This window comes from Artemia sp. Qi Xiang Cuo, chromosome 3 (assembly GCF_049724085.1).
Source record: "Artemia sp. Qi Xiang Cuo chromosome 3, ASM4972408v1, whole genome shotgun sequence".
Taxonomy (NCBI): Eukaryota; Metazoa; Arthropoda; class Branchiopoda; order Anostraca; family Artemiidae; genus Artemia; species Artemia sp. Qi Xiang Cuo.
Window position 1 is genome coordinate 21,476,973 of NC_142796.1, and position 21,849 is coordinate 21,498,821.

The 21,849-nt window shown below is 35.1% G+C and overlaps 1 protein-coding gene across 1 annotated transcript in view; it reads left to right on the forward strand.

Moving 5' to 3' along the window:
- Upf2 (UPF2 regulator of nonsense mediated mRNA decay) overlaps nucleotides 1–14,974 on the forward strand; it is a 258,047-nt gene extending 243,073 nt beyond the window's left edge. Inside the window, exons 19-20 of the mRNA XM_089085931.1 lie at nucleotides 1,439–1,531; nucleotides 12,460–14,974. Of these exons, the coding sequence (XP_088942057.1) occupies nucleotides 1,439–1,531; nucleotides 12,460–12,573 (207 nt within the window). The 3' untranslated portion in view covers nucleotides 12,574–14,974. The remainder of the gene's footprint in view (nucleotides 1–1,438; nucleotides 1,532–12,459) is intronic.
- Nucleotides 14,975–21,849: the final 6,875 nt, after the last annotated feature.

Genomic DNA, 21,849 nt, shown 5'->3' on the forward strand with positions numbered 1-21,849 from the left:
TTATTAAATTTATTCTCGGTTCTTGTGTATTATACGCCACACACTCAAGTTTACGTTGTGTAAAACTCGAGAACAAATCAGTTTCTTTGTTGGTTTCTTCCAGCTTAGCGTGAGACAAGACAAAGACAAGGGACGGAATAGATAGGAAATATATGATTTGGGCAATATATTTGTACATTAGGGGGGGGGGTATTTGAACAATTTGAAGTTAGAAAATAATTCTTACTTCATAATATGCAGAATAATTGTACCTAACACTTTTGGATGCAGACCCGTTTACTTTATCCATACTCTCTCTAATGTGTAAATATATAGCACAAATTTGTTTCTAAAGCATTTTATTTTCATCATATTTTGTGATATTTCATTAAGATTGAGTGTCATAGAAACAGGTTCTAATTAAGTGAAGCACTTGAGCTTGGGGCGTATAATACACAAGTACCTTATTTTCCTTACTTATCATTTAAATTTTATTCCATTTGTAATTAAATATTTAGCAAAGACTTCAAGAAAGCCAGCTATAGTTGCAATTTTAGTCTTATTTATCAACTTTTTTACTTCAACAGTCCTTAAATTCTAACTTTGGTGGAAATCAAACATTATGAAAACACTTATAATGTTTTGATTATGGAAATCATCTGGTCATTTAAGATCGTATCCCTATATGATCCCTGAACAGTGACAAGTCAAAAATAGTGGTTTTTTTTACCAAAATCTTTGCGCACGATCCTGATTTCTATATATTAGCCTATAATATTTCCACCTTTCTATTAAAATGAAGTGTTTCGTTTTAAATATAGCATTTTCATATTTTGAGACCCTTGTGTCTAGGGTTTCGCGGATCATGTTATCCCTGGAGGCACAGCATTTTTCGGACTTCTAAACAGATCTGAGTGAAGTTCCTATCTTGGCGATTTGATGCTATGTTTGACTATAGGGATGTGCGAGGCACAGAGAGATTTCAAAAAGCAGATGATTGCCCTCTAATTACTGTCTATCCTTCTCTAGACCGCTAGAGCTCGGAATATGCGATCGAATCAGCGTCCTTGAGTTTCCTCGATCGTTCGTTATATGCAGTGAGATCTAAAAAAAACAGCTAATGTATATGAGACACATCACTCTTTACTATGTCAACAGTTCTGTATTGTTAGTATATAAAGGAGAAATTTGTTCTTTTCTTCCAATTCGGGAGTAAAAAAAGCATAATGATCGTCCTTGGGTTTATGAACGAATCCCAAATAAGTTGAGTACCCCTAACAATAAGACATGTTTTTCTAACAAGACTTATTCAAACCCTTAAGTTTGAAATATTAAATTGTTTATTTAAACAAATGGTCTGTTTGTTTGTTTTTTTTTACATCTTTTCCTGTTCTTTTTTTGTAATTCATTTTTATGTACTTTTAGGGTTACAAAATCTTTAGTTTCTTTTATGTTATAGGCCGAGCGAATGGAAAAAGAAAAGGTAAAGCGGCTTACTTTAGACATTAACGAACGACAGGAAGAAGAGGATTATATGGAGCAAATAACTCAGGTATTTTTTCGATTTATATCTCTTTTAATTCTCTATTTAATTCAGAATATTTTCTATTTTCTATTTGATCTAATTTTCTAATTAATTAGAAATAAGTATGAAATGTGCAAAGAAAGCTGAATGAGGGGATGGGTTGTTTTTAAAGTGATCAATTATAAAAGGAGTTTAGATAAAGGATAATTTAGAAATGTAATTAGAAGTTATTTAATTTGATATGCTCTCCAAAAATTTTCCAAGGTCATTGTTTACCATGAAGCTATTTGATGAGCCTTTACCCGTCATGTTTTGTGAAAATTGATTTGACTCCCCTTAGTACCGCGGCATAGTGGCTTGAAGGTCTTGACCATGCCCCCAACATACACAAAGATCATATCCATACAATAGTTTTACCACAGAGCAACAGAAGCTTTACTTGTAAGAAATGTTGTGTCTAAAAACTGTTTGTTTTTTTAACTGGCTTAAAATTTCGTACACAAGAACTGGTCAGGTTTTGCCTTCTTTTTACTAGCTAAAAGTTCAACATAAAGACAACGGATAAAACTGGTGGGGTTGTTCAGCCTTTCTTTCGGCATACTGTATGCTTAAGAAATATTAGCTTAAGAATTAGTTAATTATTAGCTTAAAAATGCGTCTAAAAAATAGGCCAATGGAGTTAAAAACAGTTTTTAACATGGAAGTGTAGAAAACTAATATATCTAATTCTCTTACTTTTTTGTATTTTAAGTAAATAAAAATCTCACCTTCACTTCTTTCATGGACGATAACTTTAAAAATAATTGCTTGAAACGTTAGATGTCGTTTCTTGAAACGTTAGATGTCGTTTCTACACTTTTTTTTATTGAATAGCAGCTGAACCGGACTGAGTTCAAACCACGGTATACCACAAAAGCCATCCCATAAGAAAAAATGCTCTTATTCTTGGATCTTGGTAAATATCCAACAATTGGGTTGAAGAAAGGTTGGATTAAGGCTACAAAACAATTATGTACAAATTTTGGTGTTTCTAAGAAGGCAGCCATTGCTAAATCTTGCAACAGAGCGGGAGGAAGGGGACTATATACTGTTGTCTCAACCTCGATGTCCATATGCTGTGATATGCTTGTAATAATAGTTAATTTTCATTTATTTCTCTTTATTTACATAAGTAGTGTGTATGCTGTACAGAATGTATTGTACATATATATATATGTATAGTACCGGGAGCCCGGCGGCTTCGCCGCGCCCCGGCACCCTGCATTTAGTACACCGTGTATAATGGCAAGTCAATAATATAGTTTCGTGGGAGTATCCCTTTCTTTAAACATTTTCTTCGAAAGAATGACAAATCTCTGTCGAAGTAATTTGAAGTCAATTGAGGTGATCTTCAGTTCAATTGAAGACATTTAAAGATATTAAATGTTTAATCGAAGACAAAATCTTTTTTTTTATGTTTTGGCGCTAATAGTAGTAAATAAATGTGGTCTGAGATTATGGGCTATACAGTGAGGTAGGTCCCAGTAACTTTTGTTTTCATGTATTTTCTTTAGTCACATTTCCATTTTAAAAGTAAAAGTTGATTGATGGTTCGTTAAATCGCACCAAGCAGAGATTTTCAAATTTTCGATGTACTCACACCACAAGATGGCTTAAAATCTATATTGTCAGTACTTTTATTAACTAATTCCTACAGAGAGACAAAGATACAGAAAGAGTCGATGTGGATACAGAAGTAGAAATACTTGCAGAAATTAAAACACGAATATCTTATAATTTTTATTTGGAAGAAGTAAATGCAGAATTTTAGGAATGACATCATAAAAATTCAAAGCTTCATAGGATGTATTGAAAGTACTCTCTGTGAACTGGTGGATTGTTCAGTAAGATTGCTCAGAAGCTGGTTCAGTAAATCAAATCGAGCATGAATTATCATATTTTCATAGTAATGATACCACAAGATAGCTCAAATTCAATATCTTCAGTACTTTCATTAACCAAGTTCTACAGAAAAGCCAAGATAAAGAAAGAGCCGGTGTGGATACAGAAGTACAAATACGTGCAAAAACTAAATTACTATTATATTGTAGTTTAATATATTACTAATATATTATATATATTATAGTTTTATTTAAAAGTAGTAAATATAGAATTGCGGGAATAACATTGTGAATATTCAAAAGTTCAAAGGAGGCATTGAAAGTGTTCTCCGTGAACTTCGATGCAAAAACTATTATATTACACTATTATATTAAACTTTTATATTAACTATTACACACATTTAATAGTTGACTTAGAATTATAGTGTTTAAGGTCTATAAAAATAACTTTTGATATATGGGCCCCCCAAGTCAATTGGCTATGTCTGAAAGTGCACACCAAAAGGCTATGTTTGCATCGTTGCATCAAACATCTATCTGCATCATGCAGAGGCGTCTCTAATTATTCGTTGTAATACTGTTCAAATAGTTCCATCCTAGAATTATTTAAACTTAGGCGTTATGAAATTGCGTTAGTTTAGCCTCCTGAGTCGTATTTCCAACATACAAAAGCAAAACACACAGCTAATAGTTGACTTAGAATTATAGTGTTTAAGGTCTATAAAAATAACTTTTGATATATGGGCCCCCCAAGTCAATTGGCTAAAATTCGGCTGTCCTTAGGTAAAACTTAGTATTGGCACAAAAAATTCGATTTGAGTTTAAGAGGCAATCTAGTCCTGAGTTGATCTAGTTGATGTAAATTCGATTTGAGTTGAGCTAGTCTTGACAGGGCATGTTTCAATGACACAGTCAGAACCTTTTTATCTGCTATACTTTCTGAGATGCGACCTAGTACCTACAGGGGTAAAAACAGGTTTCACTTTTTTTTTTTTTTTTTTTCTTCTCTTTTTTTTTTTTTTTTTTTGCCCAAACCTAGTAGGGAAACACTAAAATTACAAAATTCTCTAGTATCTTCGCCCAATAGAAAACGGGGTGGTGAAGACAGGAAGAAAACGAATTTTGGGAAACCTATTGACGAAATTATATATGCTATGTTTATCCATTTCTCTCGTTCCAAAAAAGAGAAAAAAATAGTATTTTTGAATTTTTTGAAAACTTGTAAATGCAGATACTAATGTTTTGGCAGAGCGCGTAGTTTTTTTTTCATATTCCTGGTCGTGAAGACTAGTTAATACTTGTATACGTGATTCCTAATTATAATTATGGTAATCATAGGCTGTTTGCACTGCCTAAATAAAGAACGATGTTGGCACAAAGTATCATTTTTTTTTTTTTTTTTTTTTTTATAGACCAGGGAACATCGTATCGAAGGAGTTGTCGTAGAAACTTCGGAAAGGGCTCATTTAATTAAAAATTGAAAGGGCTAGTGCTCTTTTTAATAGTCGAAAGTGATTGTAGGTCAACCAACCCCACTCGCACGCCCATCATTTCTCCAAACACATCCAATCCAAATTTTTAGATAGCCATTTTGTTCAGCTTATTTAAGAAGTATGGAGATTATGCCTTTCCCCAACAGCCCTCAGGACAAAGGTTGTAAGCTATGCCCTGGGGACATATAAGGTTTTTTATAGAAAGGGGGGTCGTATAAACTTCGGAGGGGGCACATTGGTCTGGTAATCAGAAGTTCTAGTGCTCTTTTTAAGATTCAAAGTGATGGGAGGGCAGGTACCCTCTCCCCCCCCTCCCACACGTCGTGTTTTCCCGAAATACAGCCAATAGAAATTTTGAGATAGCCATTTTATTAAAAATAATCTAAAGATCATATAACAAGGCTTTTGGGGTTGATAAACACCACCAGAGTCTGGGGGCAAGGGTTTTATGTTATGGCCCAGGGGCATTTAAGATTCAAATGGAAGGGAGGGTTGAATAACCTTTAGAGATGGCTCATTTGGTTTAAAATTGGAATTTCTAGTTCCCTCTTAAGAGTCAATAGTGATAGAGGTCAACTACCCAACCCCTCCCCGCCCCCCGACTACCCCTTTTCACCAAATGTATCTTTTTACCAAACACATCTTATTGAAGTTGTGAGATAGCCCTTTTGATTAAAATAGTTCAAAGAACATATAACAAAGCCTCCAGGGTTGACACAACCCACCGGAGCCCTGGGGCAAGGATTGTAAGTTATGCCCTGGGGGCACATAAGGTTTTTATGGAATAGGTGGTCGTATAAACTTCACTTGATTTGAAACTTGAAGTTTTAGTGCCCTTTTCAAGAGTATAGTTGATTTGAGAGCAACCAGCCATCTCCCTTCCCATGCCCATTATTTCCACCAACTAAATAACATCCAAACAAAGCTTTGATACATCTATTTTTTTCATCATTGTTGAAAGGTTCAGTCATTTTGCGTTTGGGGATGTCAACCCCCCCCCAGAGGTCTTAGGCTGTAAGTTAGGCAGTTTATTCATTGTTTACGTATAGTATATATTATTGAGAAAAGGTAAGCATGTTTGGCTTCTACTTCCCAAAATACGAAGGGCATTAAGTCTTTCAGGAGAGCGTTGAGGAGAGCGTTGAACTAAATCGAAACATGTTATATGGGTTGTCAAAATGGCATAAATCAGGAATGACTGAGTATATTAATTTGGAACTATAAGGAAATGATAAGAGATAATCAATCGACCAAAAAGGTAATATTTGCACGCTACTACTACTGCAACTACCGCTGCTTCTACTGCTACCACAACCACTAGTACTACCACCACTATCACAAAACTACTATTTCTGTAGCGAGTACTACTAAGGATAAGGATATTGAAATAAACATATGAGGAAATGTTGAGGGGGAAGTTGAACTAAATCAAAACATACTTTGTATATACGGATTGCTGATACGGGCACATCAGCAATATTTTTGGAATGGCTTATCGTATCAAAAGGAAACTTCAGGGGCATCATAAGTGTGAGGTTCAGTTGAACAAAAGGCAAAATATACCTGCTACTACTGCTACTGCTGCTACTACTGTTACTGCTATGATATTAGTATAATTAAGGCTGAGCGTATGAAGGTGAAAATTTGACAAGTTTCTGAGGGGAAATTTGAACTAAATTAAAACACTTTATGTGAATGCAGATTGTCAAAAGGGCGTATCTCAAGAATGCATTTGGGTATTAAGTTGGAACTTTCAGAGAATATTTAAAGGGGAAGATCCTTTGACAAAAAGGTAATATATGCATGTCACTACAAACGCTATTATTATCACTGCTACTTTTACTAATACTACTACTACTACTAAACTACTCCGACTTCTACTTCAATTGCAATAACTTGTAAGGGTTAGAGTATTAAGGTGAAAAGGACGTCAAAAGGGGGTGAAAAGTGCATATCAGCAATATTTTGGGAACGGCTGACCGTGTCAATGTGAAATTCCGGGGCATCATGAAAGGGAATCTCAACTGACCAAAAGGCAAGATGTACATGCTTCTACCGCTGTTGTTGCTGCTGCTGCTATTGTTACTACTACTACTAATACAATACTAACACTGCAACTACTTCTCCTACTACCACCACAACTACCGTGATACTAGTACTATTAAGGCTAAGTCTATGAAGGTAAAATTTGAGAGAATATTGACGGTACATTCGAACTGACAAAAGACACTATGTGCATTTAGATTGTCAAAATAGTGTATCTTAAAAATTGGGTTGTGTATTAAATGTGTATTAAATTAAAACAACTGTACCTAAGGGAATGAAGGCGAAGCTTTCAGAGAATCTTTAGGGAGAAGGTAAACTGGATCACAACTCATCATCTGTATGGAGGTTGTCAAAAGGGCATATCAGCAATATCTTAAGAACAGTTTTGTATGTGAAATTAAAACTTACATGGTTTGTTGTGGGGGTTGTTGAACTAACCAAAAGACAATATTTACATCATAGTATTACTGCTACTACTACTACTGCTGCTAAAGCTAACACTACTACTATTAATTCTAGTACTACCACTACTACTGCTACTACGCTACTATGACTATTGGTGCTTCTATTACTGCTGCTAAGGCTAAGGGTATTAAGACGAACAATTTGGGCAATGTTGAAACAGTATTGAACTAAATGGGAACCCACTATGCCCACACAGGTTGCCAAGAGGACGTACCAGCAATGCTTCAGGAACGGTTGATGATATTAAGTTCAAACTTTTCTCGTGTGTTGAAGGGGATGTTGAAAAAAAAACCCAAAGGGGCTACATACATACTGCTACTTATGCTACTATTGCTACTATAACTATTGCTACTACACAAGCTAAGGGTATGAAGGTGAAGCTTTCAAGGAATATTTGGGTGGATGTTAACTCCTACTGTTACTGTAACTAATGACACTAAGGTCATAAAGTTGAAACTTTTAGGAAACGTTAGGGGGAATTTCAACTAAACGAAAAAACTATATGCATGCAGGCATTAAAAGGGTATATAAACAATATCATAGGGAGCGCTGCTGTATCATAGCTAGTAATATCATTGATATTTTAAAGAAGCTAATTTGATTTGAATTTAAAAGTTCTACTGCCCTTTTTAAGAGTCTAAAGTGATTGGAGGGCAATCAACCCTTGTCTTTAGCTCATAATTTTCCAAAAACTTCCCATCAAAATATAAAGACATCCATTTTGCTCATCATAGCGGAACGGTCTAGTAACTATATCTCTAGCGATATTGGGTAGGTCAATCCCCCATAGTTGTGCAATTTGCCCATTATGTTTAAAAACTGTATTGTGCTTTAAAAATTAAATCAAAACGCACTGTGTGTATGCTGGTTGGCAATAATACATCTCATCAATATCCCAAGAACAACTGAGGGTATTAAGTTCAAACTTTTATGCTTTTGTTACTACTTCAGCTCTTAAAATTTAACTAAATCCAAAGAGTAGTGTATCCAAGCTATCAAAGAGCATATATCGAATTTTTTTGGGAATGGTATTAAGTTTTATTTTTAGGTCAACTTGAGGAGATCTATAACTAATTCAAGCAATACTATGTGCGTCCAAATTTTCAAAAGGGTGTATGTTGTTAAAAATTGTTGAAAAATTTTCTCCAATATACAAATAGCAGGCCAAACTATAAATTCTTAAGAAAAAATCGAGAAGATTTAAAGTATTATTTTCTTTTTCCCTGAAAAAGACTATGTACAAAACGAACAGTTCGTATTGTGTTCGTATAAAACGAGCAGAAACTGATTAAAAACTTTTTCCACAAAATAAGTTTTTTGAACAAAAATAAAGAAGTCCATTAAACCAAAAATGAGCAAAAATAGAATCAAATAATCTACCAAGCATAAGACTACCACGAACAGAAATTACAATAAATAACCGAGTCAAACTCAAAACGAGCAGCAATTGACATGAGTTGGGCTCAGAATGTCTATACCTTCTCAAGGAAAGGACATAATTTGGGCTTTACTGAAAAAAAAAAATTTTTAATTTCCCTTTACAGCTTCGATAAATCAAACATTATCCAGATTCTAAGAAATAAATATCAGTATATGTATATTAAACTGACAAGCACATTTATTTGTATTTGTTCAGTAAAGTACAAATCATGTTCTTTCCTTGAGAAGGCATAAGAATTTCCTTGGGCAAAATTTTGATCTATCCGTAGAGCATCTGTACGACGTCTTCTGTCAAACCTCATGAGAAACAGTATTGTGCAAATAAAAGAAGAAGGTCAACGTGCGTCAAGAGCGTGTTATATCGCTCATATACGCCCTCTTATCGCCCTCTTATTAACAACAAAACCAACAAACAAGCACCTGTGGATGTAGACATCTGTTTTTGCTTCCTATTATTGAAATAAATTCAAATTCTATCGATAGTATAATCTTAGTTCTCCAATGCTGTTCTTACGTTTAAAAATAGTGACTCGACAAATTAGACTGTTGGGAAATCGAAAGTAGATTCAAATATATTTTTTTTTCAAACAAAAGGAAAAACAGGTGGACTAAGTTCACTTTTATCATGAAACGAATCTGATATTTGTAGGGGGGTCATCAGGGATTATTGGCAATTGAAATTGAACTCTTAAATGTGTTAAAAATATGAGGTTTAGAATTGCTGGTGTATAGGTATTTTGAAGATACTAAAGCATGAATCTCATCTTACTAAAGCATGAATCTCATTTCAGAGTTAAAGATACGGCATACAAAAATCTTGGGTTTAAACGCAGGGGCACAAAAGTGCCTTTATGTCCCAATCACCGTCTCGTACGTTTTTTTTTTTTTTGCTGCTGATTTTTCTTTAGTGCTTCCTCTCCCTTTTTTAATCTATTTTATTGTTGTATAATCTTATGTATAATCTATTTATTGTTTATTATTGTAATCTATTTATTGTTGGATTGTCTCGGCTATTAGTAAATTAATTAGTCAACCCTCTAAATATATTTCTGCATCATCAACTACAAGATTAGAAGATTAGAATTCCGCGGAAAATCATTTCTATACTCCCAGAAATGTGTTTAATTAAACTCTACAACCTTGAATGCTTTTAGTTAAGCTTTTATCAACTGTCTTCGAGCCATTTTTCAAGTAAAATAGTTTAATTGAGTGTCAAGCAATGAGAAAACTAGAGGCGGGTTAAATAAAAAGCTAGTCGGAAGCGAACGTCTTTAAGCAGGACTCTGATGATTTTGTCAAAGAAATTTACGTAATTAAATGCGCTTTGTGTATATAACTCTGAAATAAATTGTCTTGCTCAAAACCAAAGGGAATATCAGGTATTCTGTAATTTGAATTCTATAAATTATAGGATGAATAAGAATTATAAAATGAATAGAATTATAAAATAGGATTATAGACTTAAATTATAGAATTAGTCTTGTAAACCTATAGGGAATTTCTGGTATTCTATAATTTTAAATGATAGTAAAACAAGGTTTGTAGGTTTTCGAGGTAGCCGCTTTCTTAGAATTTAGCGAAGAAAATGAATCTTTAAAAATTAAACTGTACATGAACCAACAAGAAAAAACGACTTTTTACCAAGACAATGACAATAAACTTTCGCAGCCTTTTTGGGGGGCTAGCCAAAAACCGATTAGCAAAATCTTACAACAAAATATTAGGATTATGTAGGCTGACTTTCAGAAACTTATAATCCGTGGTGTACCTTGTATATAAATCTAAAATCAATTATTTGCCGAAAAACCAAAGCCTTAAATCCAAAGGCCCAAAAGCCAAAGGGAGTATCTAGCGCTCTATAATTTTATGACATCAAGTAAAGGTTTGTAGTTTTTTGTCGGAAACAGATTCTCGATAATTTTCTTTCAGTTCTGCCTCTGGCCACCCCCTCCCTCCTCCAAGAAAATTAGTAATGAGGAAAACCTAAGCTTAAACTTTCGATATATTTGTATTTATAATTTTGTTTTCTGCGTCTTTGTACTGACTTGCATTCAAAGATGCATATACTCTGCTAACGTATTGATACTAATATTTACTTTGGAAACATGTCATGCATAGAAAGGGACATTTTATTCATTGCAGTCAATTGATCCACCCCCACAAAAGATTGCTTTGATGAAGCCTTTATGTTGGAGCAAAAGGCGAATATTATACTCTTTTCTTCTGGGAACTCAGTGACTGGAATAAATTGACACTTTGATAAGGAAAGCTCCCCCTTTTCAGCTGCGAAGACTTTCAGTGGCTACTATCAATAGAGAAAGGGGACCAACGTATCAGTATCCTATAGGAATTGCAGATACTGATGGTTATACCTCAAAGGATATTGGGGAGTAGCGCTGTTAAACAAAAGCTTTTTTCTAATCTTTGGTTGAAAATATTTGACTAGTGCTTAGTGTCTATTTCAGACTGATTATTTTAAAATTGCTCAGAATGTGTCTTTTGTATTTAAAAAAAAAAAAAAAAAAAAAAAAAAAAAAAAAAAAAAAAAAATGAGATATGAGATAAAAGTGTCAGTATCCAAAAGAAAAGCCATCGGGGTTTTACGACTTAACTTCCTATTATTTATAAAAGGTTTCAGCAACATTCACTTTTTCTTCCGTGCTTTACAAACTAGAACAAACTTTCTGAATTTTGAAGTGTATGGTTTAGAAGGATTTTACTATAACTTAAAATAAATGTTAAGATTGTGCTTTACTCAAGGCTGTAACCAGGGATAAGGGGTTTCAGAGCTGCCTTTTTTAGGCTTCAAGTATGAATATTCGACAATTGCTGAATGTCTTTTTTACATTGAACATCTTAAAATTACTGAGAACCTGCATCTTTCCAAGAAAAAGTTTAGTATAATGTTTAGAATGTAAAATTAAGACTAATATGTTCCACGCTACTCAAACATTTGGTAGGCTAATTTGTTCTTCCATTGATTCACTTCCACTTGCAAAGAATTAATAGCTCCTATGAAACTAATAAACGCCACCAAATTATCAGTACTGAAAAGGAAACCCAGATGGTGATCTGACATTCAATTTAATGATAAGTAAAGAACTGTTGTGATGTCGCTTAGAAAACTATTTTTAAAGGTTTAACAAAAGCAGCTAAAATGAGGCAAATTGAACAATGAACTCTAATTGGTGCAACGAAAAGGCATTAAATAATCTGTAATCGCTTGAATAGCGAAATTCAAATATTTGTGGGAAAGTTACAAATGTTTTATTAAAGAAATCTTTTCACAACTTTTTTGTAACTAACATTGGCTTTTGCAGATTAGAATGGAAATAGTCTCTGTACTTTTGTTTAGGAATTTGTAATAAAATTTGTGGGTAATATTTGTTTTTCCTGTGATCATAGAACTAAACAAACTGAATTATAGGGTGTTTGGTGTGTTTCTACTAGTGGCGATTTCTATAATTTTTTCTTTAGCCAATTAAGGGTACTCATTAAGAAAATTCAGTATTCCCAATACAATTCATGACATTTTTCTTATTAGGAAAATTTTAGGACTAGAGCTTTATCAAAGTAGGGCTTGCGTTGGGAACTCATTTTCATCAATTTAAAGGAAATGTTTCCTTTTCAGTTGCAAAGACCGTCAGTAGCTACTGTGAATAGAGAAAGAAAACCAAAATACCAGCACCCAAAAGGAACACCAGATGCTGATTTGATATTTGGCTCAAAGAAAAGTGGAAGATAGCAGGCTTGTCCCTCTGAATATTTTTTCGGGCCTTTATAATGAAGTGCGACGAGTGATGTAGTTTACCAACAAAATCAGTTTGAACTTTTGGAGTTTTTGAAACTTTGAGAGCAAAATTTTGGAGTTTCCGACCGGTAGTTGCCTTGGGACGTGCTTTTTTCTCTTTTTCCGATGTTCTTGTTTTTTTCTGTGTGTTTAATTGGTAAGGGGTGCAGTATATTTCTTCGGTCGTTCTTTTCCCTAGTTACTTTGTATTTTCTCGGGTAAATATGTCGTTTCTACTCCTTGTCGTTTCTCCTCCTTGTCTTTTCTCGGTTAAATATGTGCGTAGTATGAATACGCCTGTCATACAGCAGAGTTTTCTTTAAAAAAAGACAGAGATTTTGAATTTTACTTCAAAACGCTTCAAGTTAAAATAAACTACAGAGACATTTTAAAATTGCCCTAATGTACAGTTGCCCTCGTCACCTACTAATTCTCCTAATAACCGTTTTATAGTTTTGACTGCAACGTTCTGGCACTTGTTTTCCACCTTTGCTAACTATTTTTGTTAATTCAACTTAGACGCATTGTTTAATGGAATTTTGTAGCTCAGTGGGTAGAATCTATAAGAGAACCTTGGCAATTCAAAATTTTTGGTTTTCGAAAGGTCGATATTTTGGAATCCCTTGGTAAATCAAATCACACCCTGGATAAGTTGAACCTTGATAACAAAAATTGCTTAATTGCAAGAGAATGGGGTCGCTCCCCTCAAGGAAACATCTCCTTACCGAAAATTGGTAATCTAAAATCCTAAAATTTGCTTTGCTGTATATCTGCCCCGCTCCACTCATAAAACTAAAATAATGTAGCATGATTATTATGTGTTGTGAAGTAGCGTTAATAAATTCAGATTTGCTAAATTTCAAACTTGTGCTGCGACTCATTTTCCAAAAACTAAAAATACTAATTATTCCTTAATTATAGAAACTAGCTTTTTTTCTGTATCCAGTACCCCCAGGCACTTACTAAATTTTCTTGAAATGACACAGATAAATTAGAGGCATATTTGCATCTCATTTGTATCCTAAAAACATTTTTTGCTTTAATTGTTTGTTTTGGGGATTCCCAAACGTTCATACTACCGCCCAGATCAACGGGCCAAACACCTGACTTGTACTTCTTTTAGAGACAAGAAAATTCTAGATCATGCAAGATATTTTTTCTTTATCACAAGTTCAAAATAAAAGCACATATTTTAGATAGTATTGTCCTTTGGTTGTCTAAAGACAGCGAAACTAATCTGGTCGATGAGTGAAGTTTGGATTTCTTGTCAGGCAAACAGTTATAGACAATTAGTTTTGAGTTGTCATATTTCAAGTAATTTGTAATATATTAGAATTCTTTTTTTTAGTATTATAACTATTGCTACATTTAAATTTATATTGTAAAAAAAATTAAATCAGTTCTGGTCTTCATGAAGCACTATTCCATTGTGTTTAGTGTAAAAAAAATCTCGTAAACCGTTTATCTCTTTTCTTTCTTTTTTTTCGCATTCTGCTGACTTTGGGGGGATCAATTAAACTTTTCCTGAATACATAAAAGCCATCCCTCACTTAGAATGGATTATACATTACTGACCAATGTTGAGGTATTCAAGTCACAGCAGGTGATTCCGTTAAAAGGGACGCTAAGTCTCATTGCCGAATTACTCATTATTAAGGTTTTCGTTCCCTGTGTAATATTATATTATGCTATTTTACTGCTTTAATTCATCAATGTAAAACAACAATTTTGCTATCAGTGTATATCTGAGGTTTTGCTTTGACAATATGGTAAATCCTTTTTTGTAAATATAATTGGATTTTACCTTCTAGATTTAAAAACAGTATGAGATAGATCAGAAACCTCTGCAAAAAAGGAAAATTAATCCATATTCTATGCAATTTTAGATCGTTGCCTGTTAAAAAGGCTAACAAAAATTATAATTTGGGGTCAGTGAATAGATCTGAAACTAATTAATCCAATGATGTAAGTATCTTGTCCTTTCGGAAAAAGTTACGGTTATAGACTTGTTGCAAAATTAAATATTTCACAGGGCACATAAACCTTAAAAGCTAACGATTGCTTGAAATGCACTGTTCATACCTAGGACGAAGGCTGAAAGGCTTTAAATCTTATAAATAATAGAACAATCTCACAGATAAAAATGACAAAAAATCTTAATAGAAGAGCCGTCACTCATTTAGAATGGGTCAAAGACTATTGACCAAATTTGACGTTCCTTAAGTGGCTACTGTAAATGTTTCTATTCCAAAGGACTCCAAGTCTCATTGCCGAAATGTTATCTGTGAAAAGATGCGTTTTTTTAGGTGTGCTTTTCATGCTTAGAAGGGTATTTGAAAAGGCTTCAAAACGTATTAACATACCAGGGTGCCAAACTGGACAAGCATATTCTAGATGCGGGCGGACAAAAGACGTGTAAATTCTTAAGGAGTGGGAAGGGGGGACGCTGAATTTATTTAGAAGCTTAAGGAGGGCGATAAAAACATTAGCTCTATGGATGATGTCTCTAATGTGGATATCCCACTTTAAATTTAAAAAAATTGTGACCCCAACTAGTTTAACTGAGGCAACCGAAGTTTCAGGAGGGAGAGGATTAAGAAAGCAGGACAAGGATGTGAGGAAACAAATGGGCATTATCATGGGCTTAGAGGCGTTTTCTGTCATGTCTAGGTCTAAGGCCTCATCTCCAATTTCATTGAGGATACTCATAGGGTCCTAGATCATAATCATACTCATAGATTTAAAATTTTAATTGAAAAGCCATTCCTCATAAAGGAAGGATAAAAAATTTTGACCAAATATATTTTGTTTGGCAGCGATGGGTTTCACTAGATGGAACCTTAGATCTTGTTACCAAAATACTTATTACTAAAAGTAACGGTTTTGAAAATGTGCTTTTCGTTCTTAGTGCAGAAGTTGAGAATCTAGTTCACCGTTTTAGGGAATATTTAAAATTAGTACCAATCGTGTGCTAATTGTATGCTGTGGAAAGCCCCTTTCAAACGATTGCTATCCGAAAACCGGATTTATTATTTTACTTTCGTTTCGCTAAATTATGCCTTACCTTTTACAACATTTCTTACTCGACTAATGATGGTCAACATAAAATCAGAACGGGTTGCGTCAAATGACTCTTTCCGAAGAGTTCTTTAGATTATGCAGGCCCATTGCAAATATGGACGCCTGTTTAGCATGCGCAGGCTATTGCTATCTAATCTTGTATTACTCTGTACTAATATATTTTGGTTGGTACTGAGGCTGGCCAAAAAAAGTGCGTTGCTCTTAATATTTTTCGATTCTGTTTGCATTCGTCCTAACATATAGCAAAAACATGTATTTATAAGGCACTTCCTGGCTATCTGGTGCCGAATCCCATGCAGGGGCTACATTTTGAAGATATTTGACTTAGAGGAGGAAATATCAAGTATGTATGAAGCTCCTAGGATATCAAACTATTTCTTGAATTGTGTATCTACGCTTACTTTACAAAACTGATTCCTGGTCTAATCTTTTCTAAGTTGTTTGAAATAAATAAATGTTCACCGCAGAACGCATTTCGAGTTATAAGTATATTCGTTCATCTTAGCTGAGGTGATTAATCCTTTTAGTGTTAGAAGTCCATGGGAATCTAACATGACTCAGCTGTGAATAAAGCCGGGCCTGATTCCCCATGGAGAAGGTGTAAAAATATCATGTATGACATAGGCCTGTCATTTCCCTTTTTTGCTCTAGCCAGTACCGATCAATGGTGCCAGATGGATCCTAACAACACCCCCCCCCCCCCGATTTTGAAAAATATTTTTTGTCTATTTCCAATGAAAAGCACTCTTTTTGGCATTTTCGTGTGAAAAAAGGAAACAAATTCCTACCCCTCTTAGATTTTGAAAAAATCACTCCCCCCTGTCCCCCCTCAACATTTTTATGAATCGGCGCCACTGCTACCGACTAGTTTGGAAAACTGTGTTATTTGGGATTTTGTTCTTCTTTTGCTATGTTTAGAAAAAAGTCTATATTCAGGGGGCGTTAGTTGGCGGGGTTGAAGGTAAGGTTGTTTTTGCTTCCTTTATATCCACCCCCCCAGTAGTATTTTTATCGAACAAAATGAGAAAAACAACAACAACAACAACAACCCCTCCCCCTACTCTTACATTTTAAAAGACATATTTTGCTCTCCAATCCCTCTTCCCCTACATTTTTATGAATTGACGCCACTGGTCTTGTTTTGAAGTGTTTGACGTTGAAGTGTCTTGATTATGTTTTACGTTTAGTTAAGCAAATGGCAGTTAGCCTTCTTTTTATCATTATTTATATAGTTAGAAAGCTTATTTGGAGACAAATTATTGATAAAATGACATTTCTAATTAATATCTCCCTATTTCTTATTCAGAGAATATCTCTTCACATAAATCATAATTCTAATAGAATCAGCTAAGGTTCATATCGTCCCATTAAGTCCAATCAGTGAGTTACTGAAATATACGTTCCTCTTGGTTTTATGGTCCCCCAAGAAGGAAAACTATCTCTAGTTTTAGAGCAAGTAATAATAACATCAAATGGTCCCATCATTTCCGCTTGGTTTATCAAATTCTTAATATCGCACGTTATGGATGACTGGAGAGACTAGGGCTTTCTTATATAGAAATTATTTCAAAGCTTAGTTTTGGAAAACTGCTCAAGGACGACTCTTTAGAAAGTCATAGGAACTATTATTAAATATTCCTATTCTTGAAAGTACAATAGCTTTTGAGCAAACAAGTATGCCTATCTGTCAAACAAACTGATTTGTATGACAATATTTTTGAAAGGAAACAGAAATCACAATGTTTACGTAGGCGTCACTCAGGGCTCAGGAGAAGGGTATGGCTCCAGGAAGAGATTCTATCTGACTAAAGAAATTATGAAATCTCAGCTTTCAAAAGTCAAAACGCATTTTACTCATTTTTGTGCAAGGACCACGTTTGTATTTACATAAGCTGTAGCGGTACCATTTAGCGCAGGAGTGCAGCTGGGGGAAGGGGACTCCCCTCCCCAAAGTTCCATGGCGTCGGCACGCAGTGCCGCCACCTTGGAACTTTACTGCTACTACTAAAAACTCACCGCAGCTCCAATCCGCCTGAGGCCAACACAGGTACGCACTTTCCTCTTCCATCCTAATCTATTCAAAGCCCTCCTCTTTACATCCTCCTATGTCTTAGACCAGGGCACTTCGTATCGAAGGAGTTGTCGTAGAAACTTCGGAAAGGGCTCATTCGATTTGAAATTGTAGTGGCTAGTGCCCTTTTTAAATAGTCGAAAGTGATTAGAAGGCAACTAACACCCCTTCCACGCCACCATTTCCCCAGACACATCCAATCAAAATTTTGAGATAGCCATTATGTTCAGCGTAGTTGATTTCAATCAATCAATCAATTTGTTAATACTAAAAGAAAACAATTACAAAACGTAAGGTTTTTGCATGCCCAAGAAGCTTAGCTTGTAAAGGGCCAACAAAACAAAATAAAACACTTTTATAAAGCACATAAAAAAGCACATGCATTTCCAGATATAAATTATGTTTTTGAGGAAGACACTCCCCCACAGTCCTCAGGGCAAGGGTTGTAATTTATGCCCTGGAGGCTTGTAAGGTTTTTTATGGAAAGCGTTGTCGTATAAACTTCAAAAAAGGCTTATTCGATTGGAAATTCAAAGGGCTAGTGCCCATTTTAATGGTCGTAAGTGATTGGAGGGCAGCTAATCCCCCTCTCAAGCCCACCTTTTCCCCAAACACATCCAATAAAAAATTTGAGATAGCCATTTTGTTCAATATAGTTGAAAATTCTGAAACTTAGGTCTTTGAGGATGACAACCCCCACCCCACAGCCCTCAGGGCAAGGGTTATAACTTATGCCCTTGGGGGCATATAAGGTTTTTATAGAAAGCGTTGTCGTAGAAACTTCAAAATGGGCTCATTCGATTGGAAATTGAAATTGTTAGTGCCCTTTTTAATAGTCCAAGGTAATTGGAGGGGAACTAACCCCCTTTCCACGCCCACCATTTATCCAAACACGTCAAATAAAAATTTTGAGATAATCATTTCGTTCAACGTAGTTGAAAGTTTTGGAAATTAGGTCTCTGAGGATGATAAGCCCCTCAGAGCCCTCAGGGCAAGGGTTATAAGTTAAACCCTATGGGCATATAAGATTTTTATTGAAAGTTTCGTCATAGAAAGTTGAAAAAGGGCGCATTTGATTGGAAATTCAAAGGGCTAGTGCCCTTTTTAATAGTCGAAAGTGATTGGAGGGCAACTTAGGCCCCTCTCACGCCCACATTTTCCCCAAAACCATACAATCAAAATTTCTAGATTGCCATTTTGTTCAACAAACTTGAACGTTTTCGAAATTAGGTCTTTAGGGATGACAACCCCCACAGCCCACAGGGCAAGGGTTGTAAGTTATGCCCTGGGGGCATATAAGGTTCTTGTAGAAAGTGTTGTCGTAGAAACTTCAAAAAGGCTCATTCTATTGCAATAAAAAGGGCCTGTGCCCTTTTTAATAGTCGAAAGTGAATGGAGAACAACTAACCCCCCTCTCACGCCCACCATTTCCCCAAACATATTCAGTTAAAATTTTGTGCTAGTCATTTTGTTCAACGTTGTTGAAAGTTCTGAAAAATATGATTTTGAGGATGACAAACCGGTCTTTATAGAAAGTATTTTCGTAGAGACTTCAAAAACGGCTTATTCGATTGGAAACTGAAAGGGCTAGAGCCCTTTTTAATAGTCGAATACTATTGGAGGGCAAATATCCGCCCTCTCAAGCTCACTATTTCCTCAAATACATCCACTCAAAATTTTGAGATAGCCATTTTTTTCAGCGCAGTTGAAAGTTCTGGATATTATGTCTTTGAGGATGATCAACCCCCCTCCCCCCACACCCTACCGAGAAAGAATTGTGAGTTTGGCCCTGGGGGCATATATGATTTTTAAAGAGCGTTGTAATAGAAACTTCGAAAACTTCAATGGCCTAGTGCCCTTTTCAATAGTCAAAATCGATTGGAGGAAAACTAACACCCCTCCCATACCCACCTATTCTCCAAAAACATCCAATAAAAAATTGTGATAGCCATTTTGTTCAACGTAGTTGAAAAGTCCGCAAATTATATCTTTGAAGATGTCACTCCCCCCACAGTCCTCGGCGCAAGGGCTTTAAGTCATGCCCTGGTGGCATATAAGGTCCTATAGACGATGATATCCTCGAAACTTTAAGAAGGGTTCGTTTGACTTGGAATTGAATACACTAACGCCCTACTTTACAGTCGAAAGATGATTGGAGGACTAATAACTCCCCACCTACGCCCACAATTTCCCCAATCGCATTCTCTAAAAATATTGAGGCAGCCACTGTATTAAACACAGCGGAAAGTTCTGGAAATTAGGTCTTTGCCAGTGTTTACGTAGAAACTTCAAAAAGGACTCATTCAACTGAGAGGGCTAATGCCCTTATTAATAGTCAAAAGTGATCGGAGGGTGAATGCCCCATCCCCATACCCGTCATTTCCCCAAACACTTCCGATCAATATTTTGATATAGCAATTTTGTTGAACGTTGTAAGTTATGCCCTGGGGGCGTATAATGTCATATAGAAAGTGTTGTTGTGAAAACTTCAAAAAGGACTCTCGATTGGAAATTGAGGGGGCTATTACCCTTTTTAGTAGTCGAAAGTAATCAGATAATCCCCCCCCCCCCAACGCCCATCATTTCCCCAAGCATTTCCTATCAACATTTTGATATGGCTATTTTGTTCTACGTAGTTGTAAGGTCTAGAAATTTTGTCTTTAAGGATGACAACCCTCCCCCCATAGCCCTCAGAACAAGGGTCGTAAATTATGCCCTTGGGGCATATAACGTTCTACAGAAAGTTTTGTCGTAGAAGCTTCAAAAAGGGCTCATTCGATTGGAAATTGAGAGGACTTGTGCCTTTTTTATTAGTCGCTTCCAATCAAAATTTTGATATAGCCACTCTGTTAAGCCTATCAGAAAGGTCTGAAAATTATGTCTTTGAGGATAACAAATCCCCCCCAGCCCTCGGGGCAAGGGTTGTAAGTTGTCCCCTGGGAAGATATAGGGTTTTTATAGAAAGTGTGGTCATATAAACTTCAAAGAGGGCTCATTGAATTGGTAATCAGACGCTATAGTGCTCTTTAAAAGTAAAAGTGATCAGAGGGCAGCTCTGATATTGTCCCGAAATGCGTCTAATAGAAATTTTGAGATGGCCATTCTATTAAAAATAGTCTAAATATCATATAACGAGGCTTTTGGGGTTAAAACAAAACCCAGAGATTAGGGACAAGAGTTGTAAGTTATTTCCAGAGGGTATTAAAGGTTTTTCGGGAAGGCATGGTTGTTTAACTTCAGAATAGGCTCTGTCTTTCTCCCAGAAAAAGACTATGTCAATATAAAACGAACAGAAATTAATTAAAAAACTTTGCACAAAATAAGTTTTTCAAAAAAAAGTAAAGAACTCCATTAAGCCAAAAATGAGCAAAAATAGAATCAAATAATTTACCAAGCATACAACTACCAGAAATCAGTATCAATAAATAAATGAAACCCAGAACAAATTAGAAATTAAAATAAGTCAAACTCAAAACGAGTAGAAATTAATCTGAGTAGGGCTCTAAACCCTTTGCTTTCTAAAAGCCAGAATAGAATTTGTACTTTACTGAAAAAAGTTCTTTTAAATGTTTTCACTTATGACTTTAAGAAAACAAAAATTCATTAAGATTTTAAGGAATAAATATCAGCATATGCATATTAAACTGACAATGCACATTTTTTTCAGTAAATTCATTTGAATTTTTTTTCAGTAAAGTACAAATTATATTCTGACTTTTAGTAAGCATATGGTTTAGAACCCTAGGCTACTCAGGTTCACTTCTGCTCGTTTTGAGTTTGACTTATTTTAATTTGTGTTTATTTTGGGTTTCATTTATTTATTGATACTGATTTGTGGTAGTTTTATGGTTGGTAAATTATTTGATTCTATTTGTGCTCATTTTTGGTTTCATGGAGTTCTTTACTTCTTTGGAAAAACTTATTTTGTGCAATAAATTTTTTGATTAATTTGAAATACGGTCAGTCAGCCGGGTACCCAAAACAATCAGTAGGTCTTGGCAATTTCTCTGGAAAAAATCTAGCACATATTCTTCCGTTTTTTGGAGCGCCCATGCTTCAAAACCATATTTGACCACTGA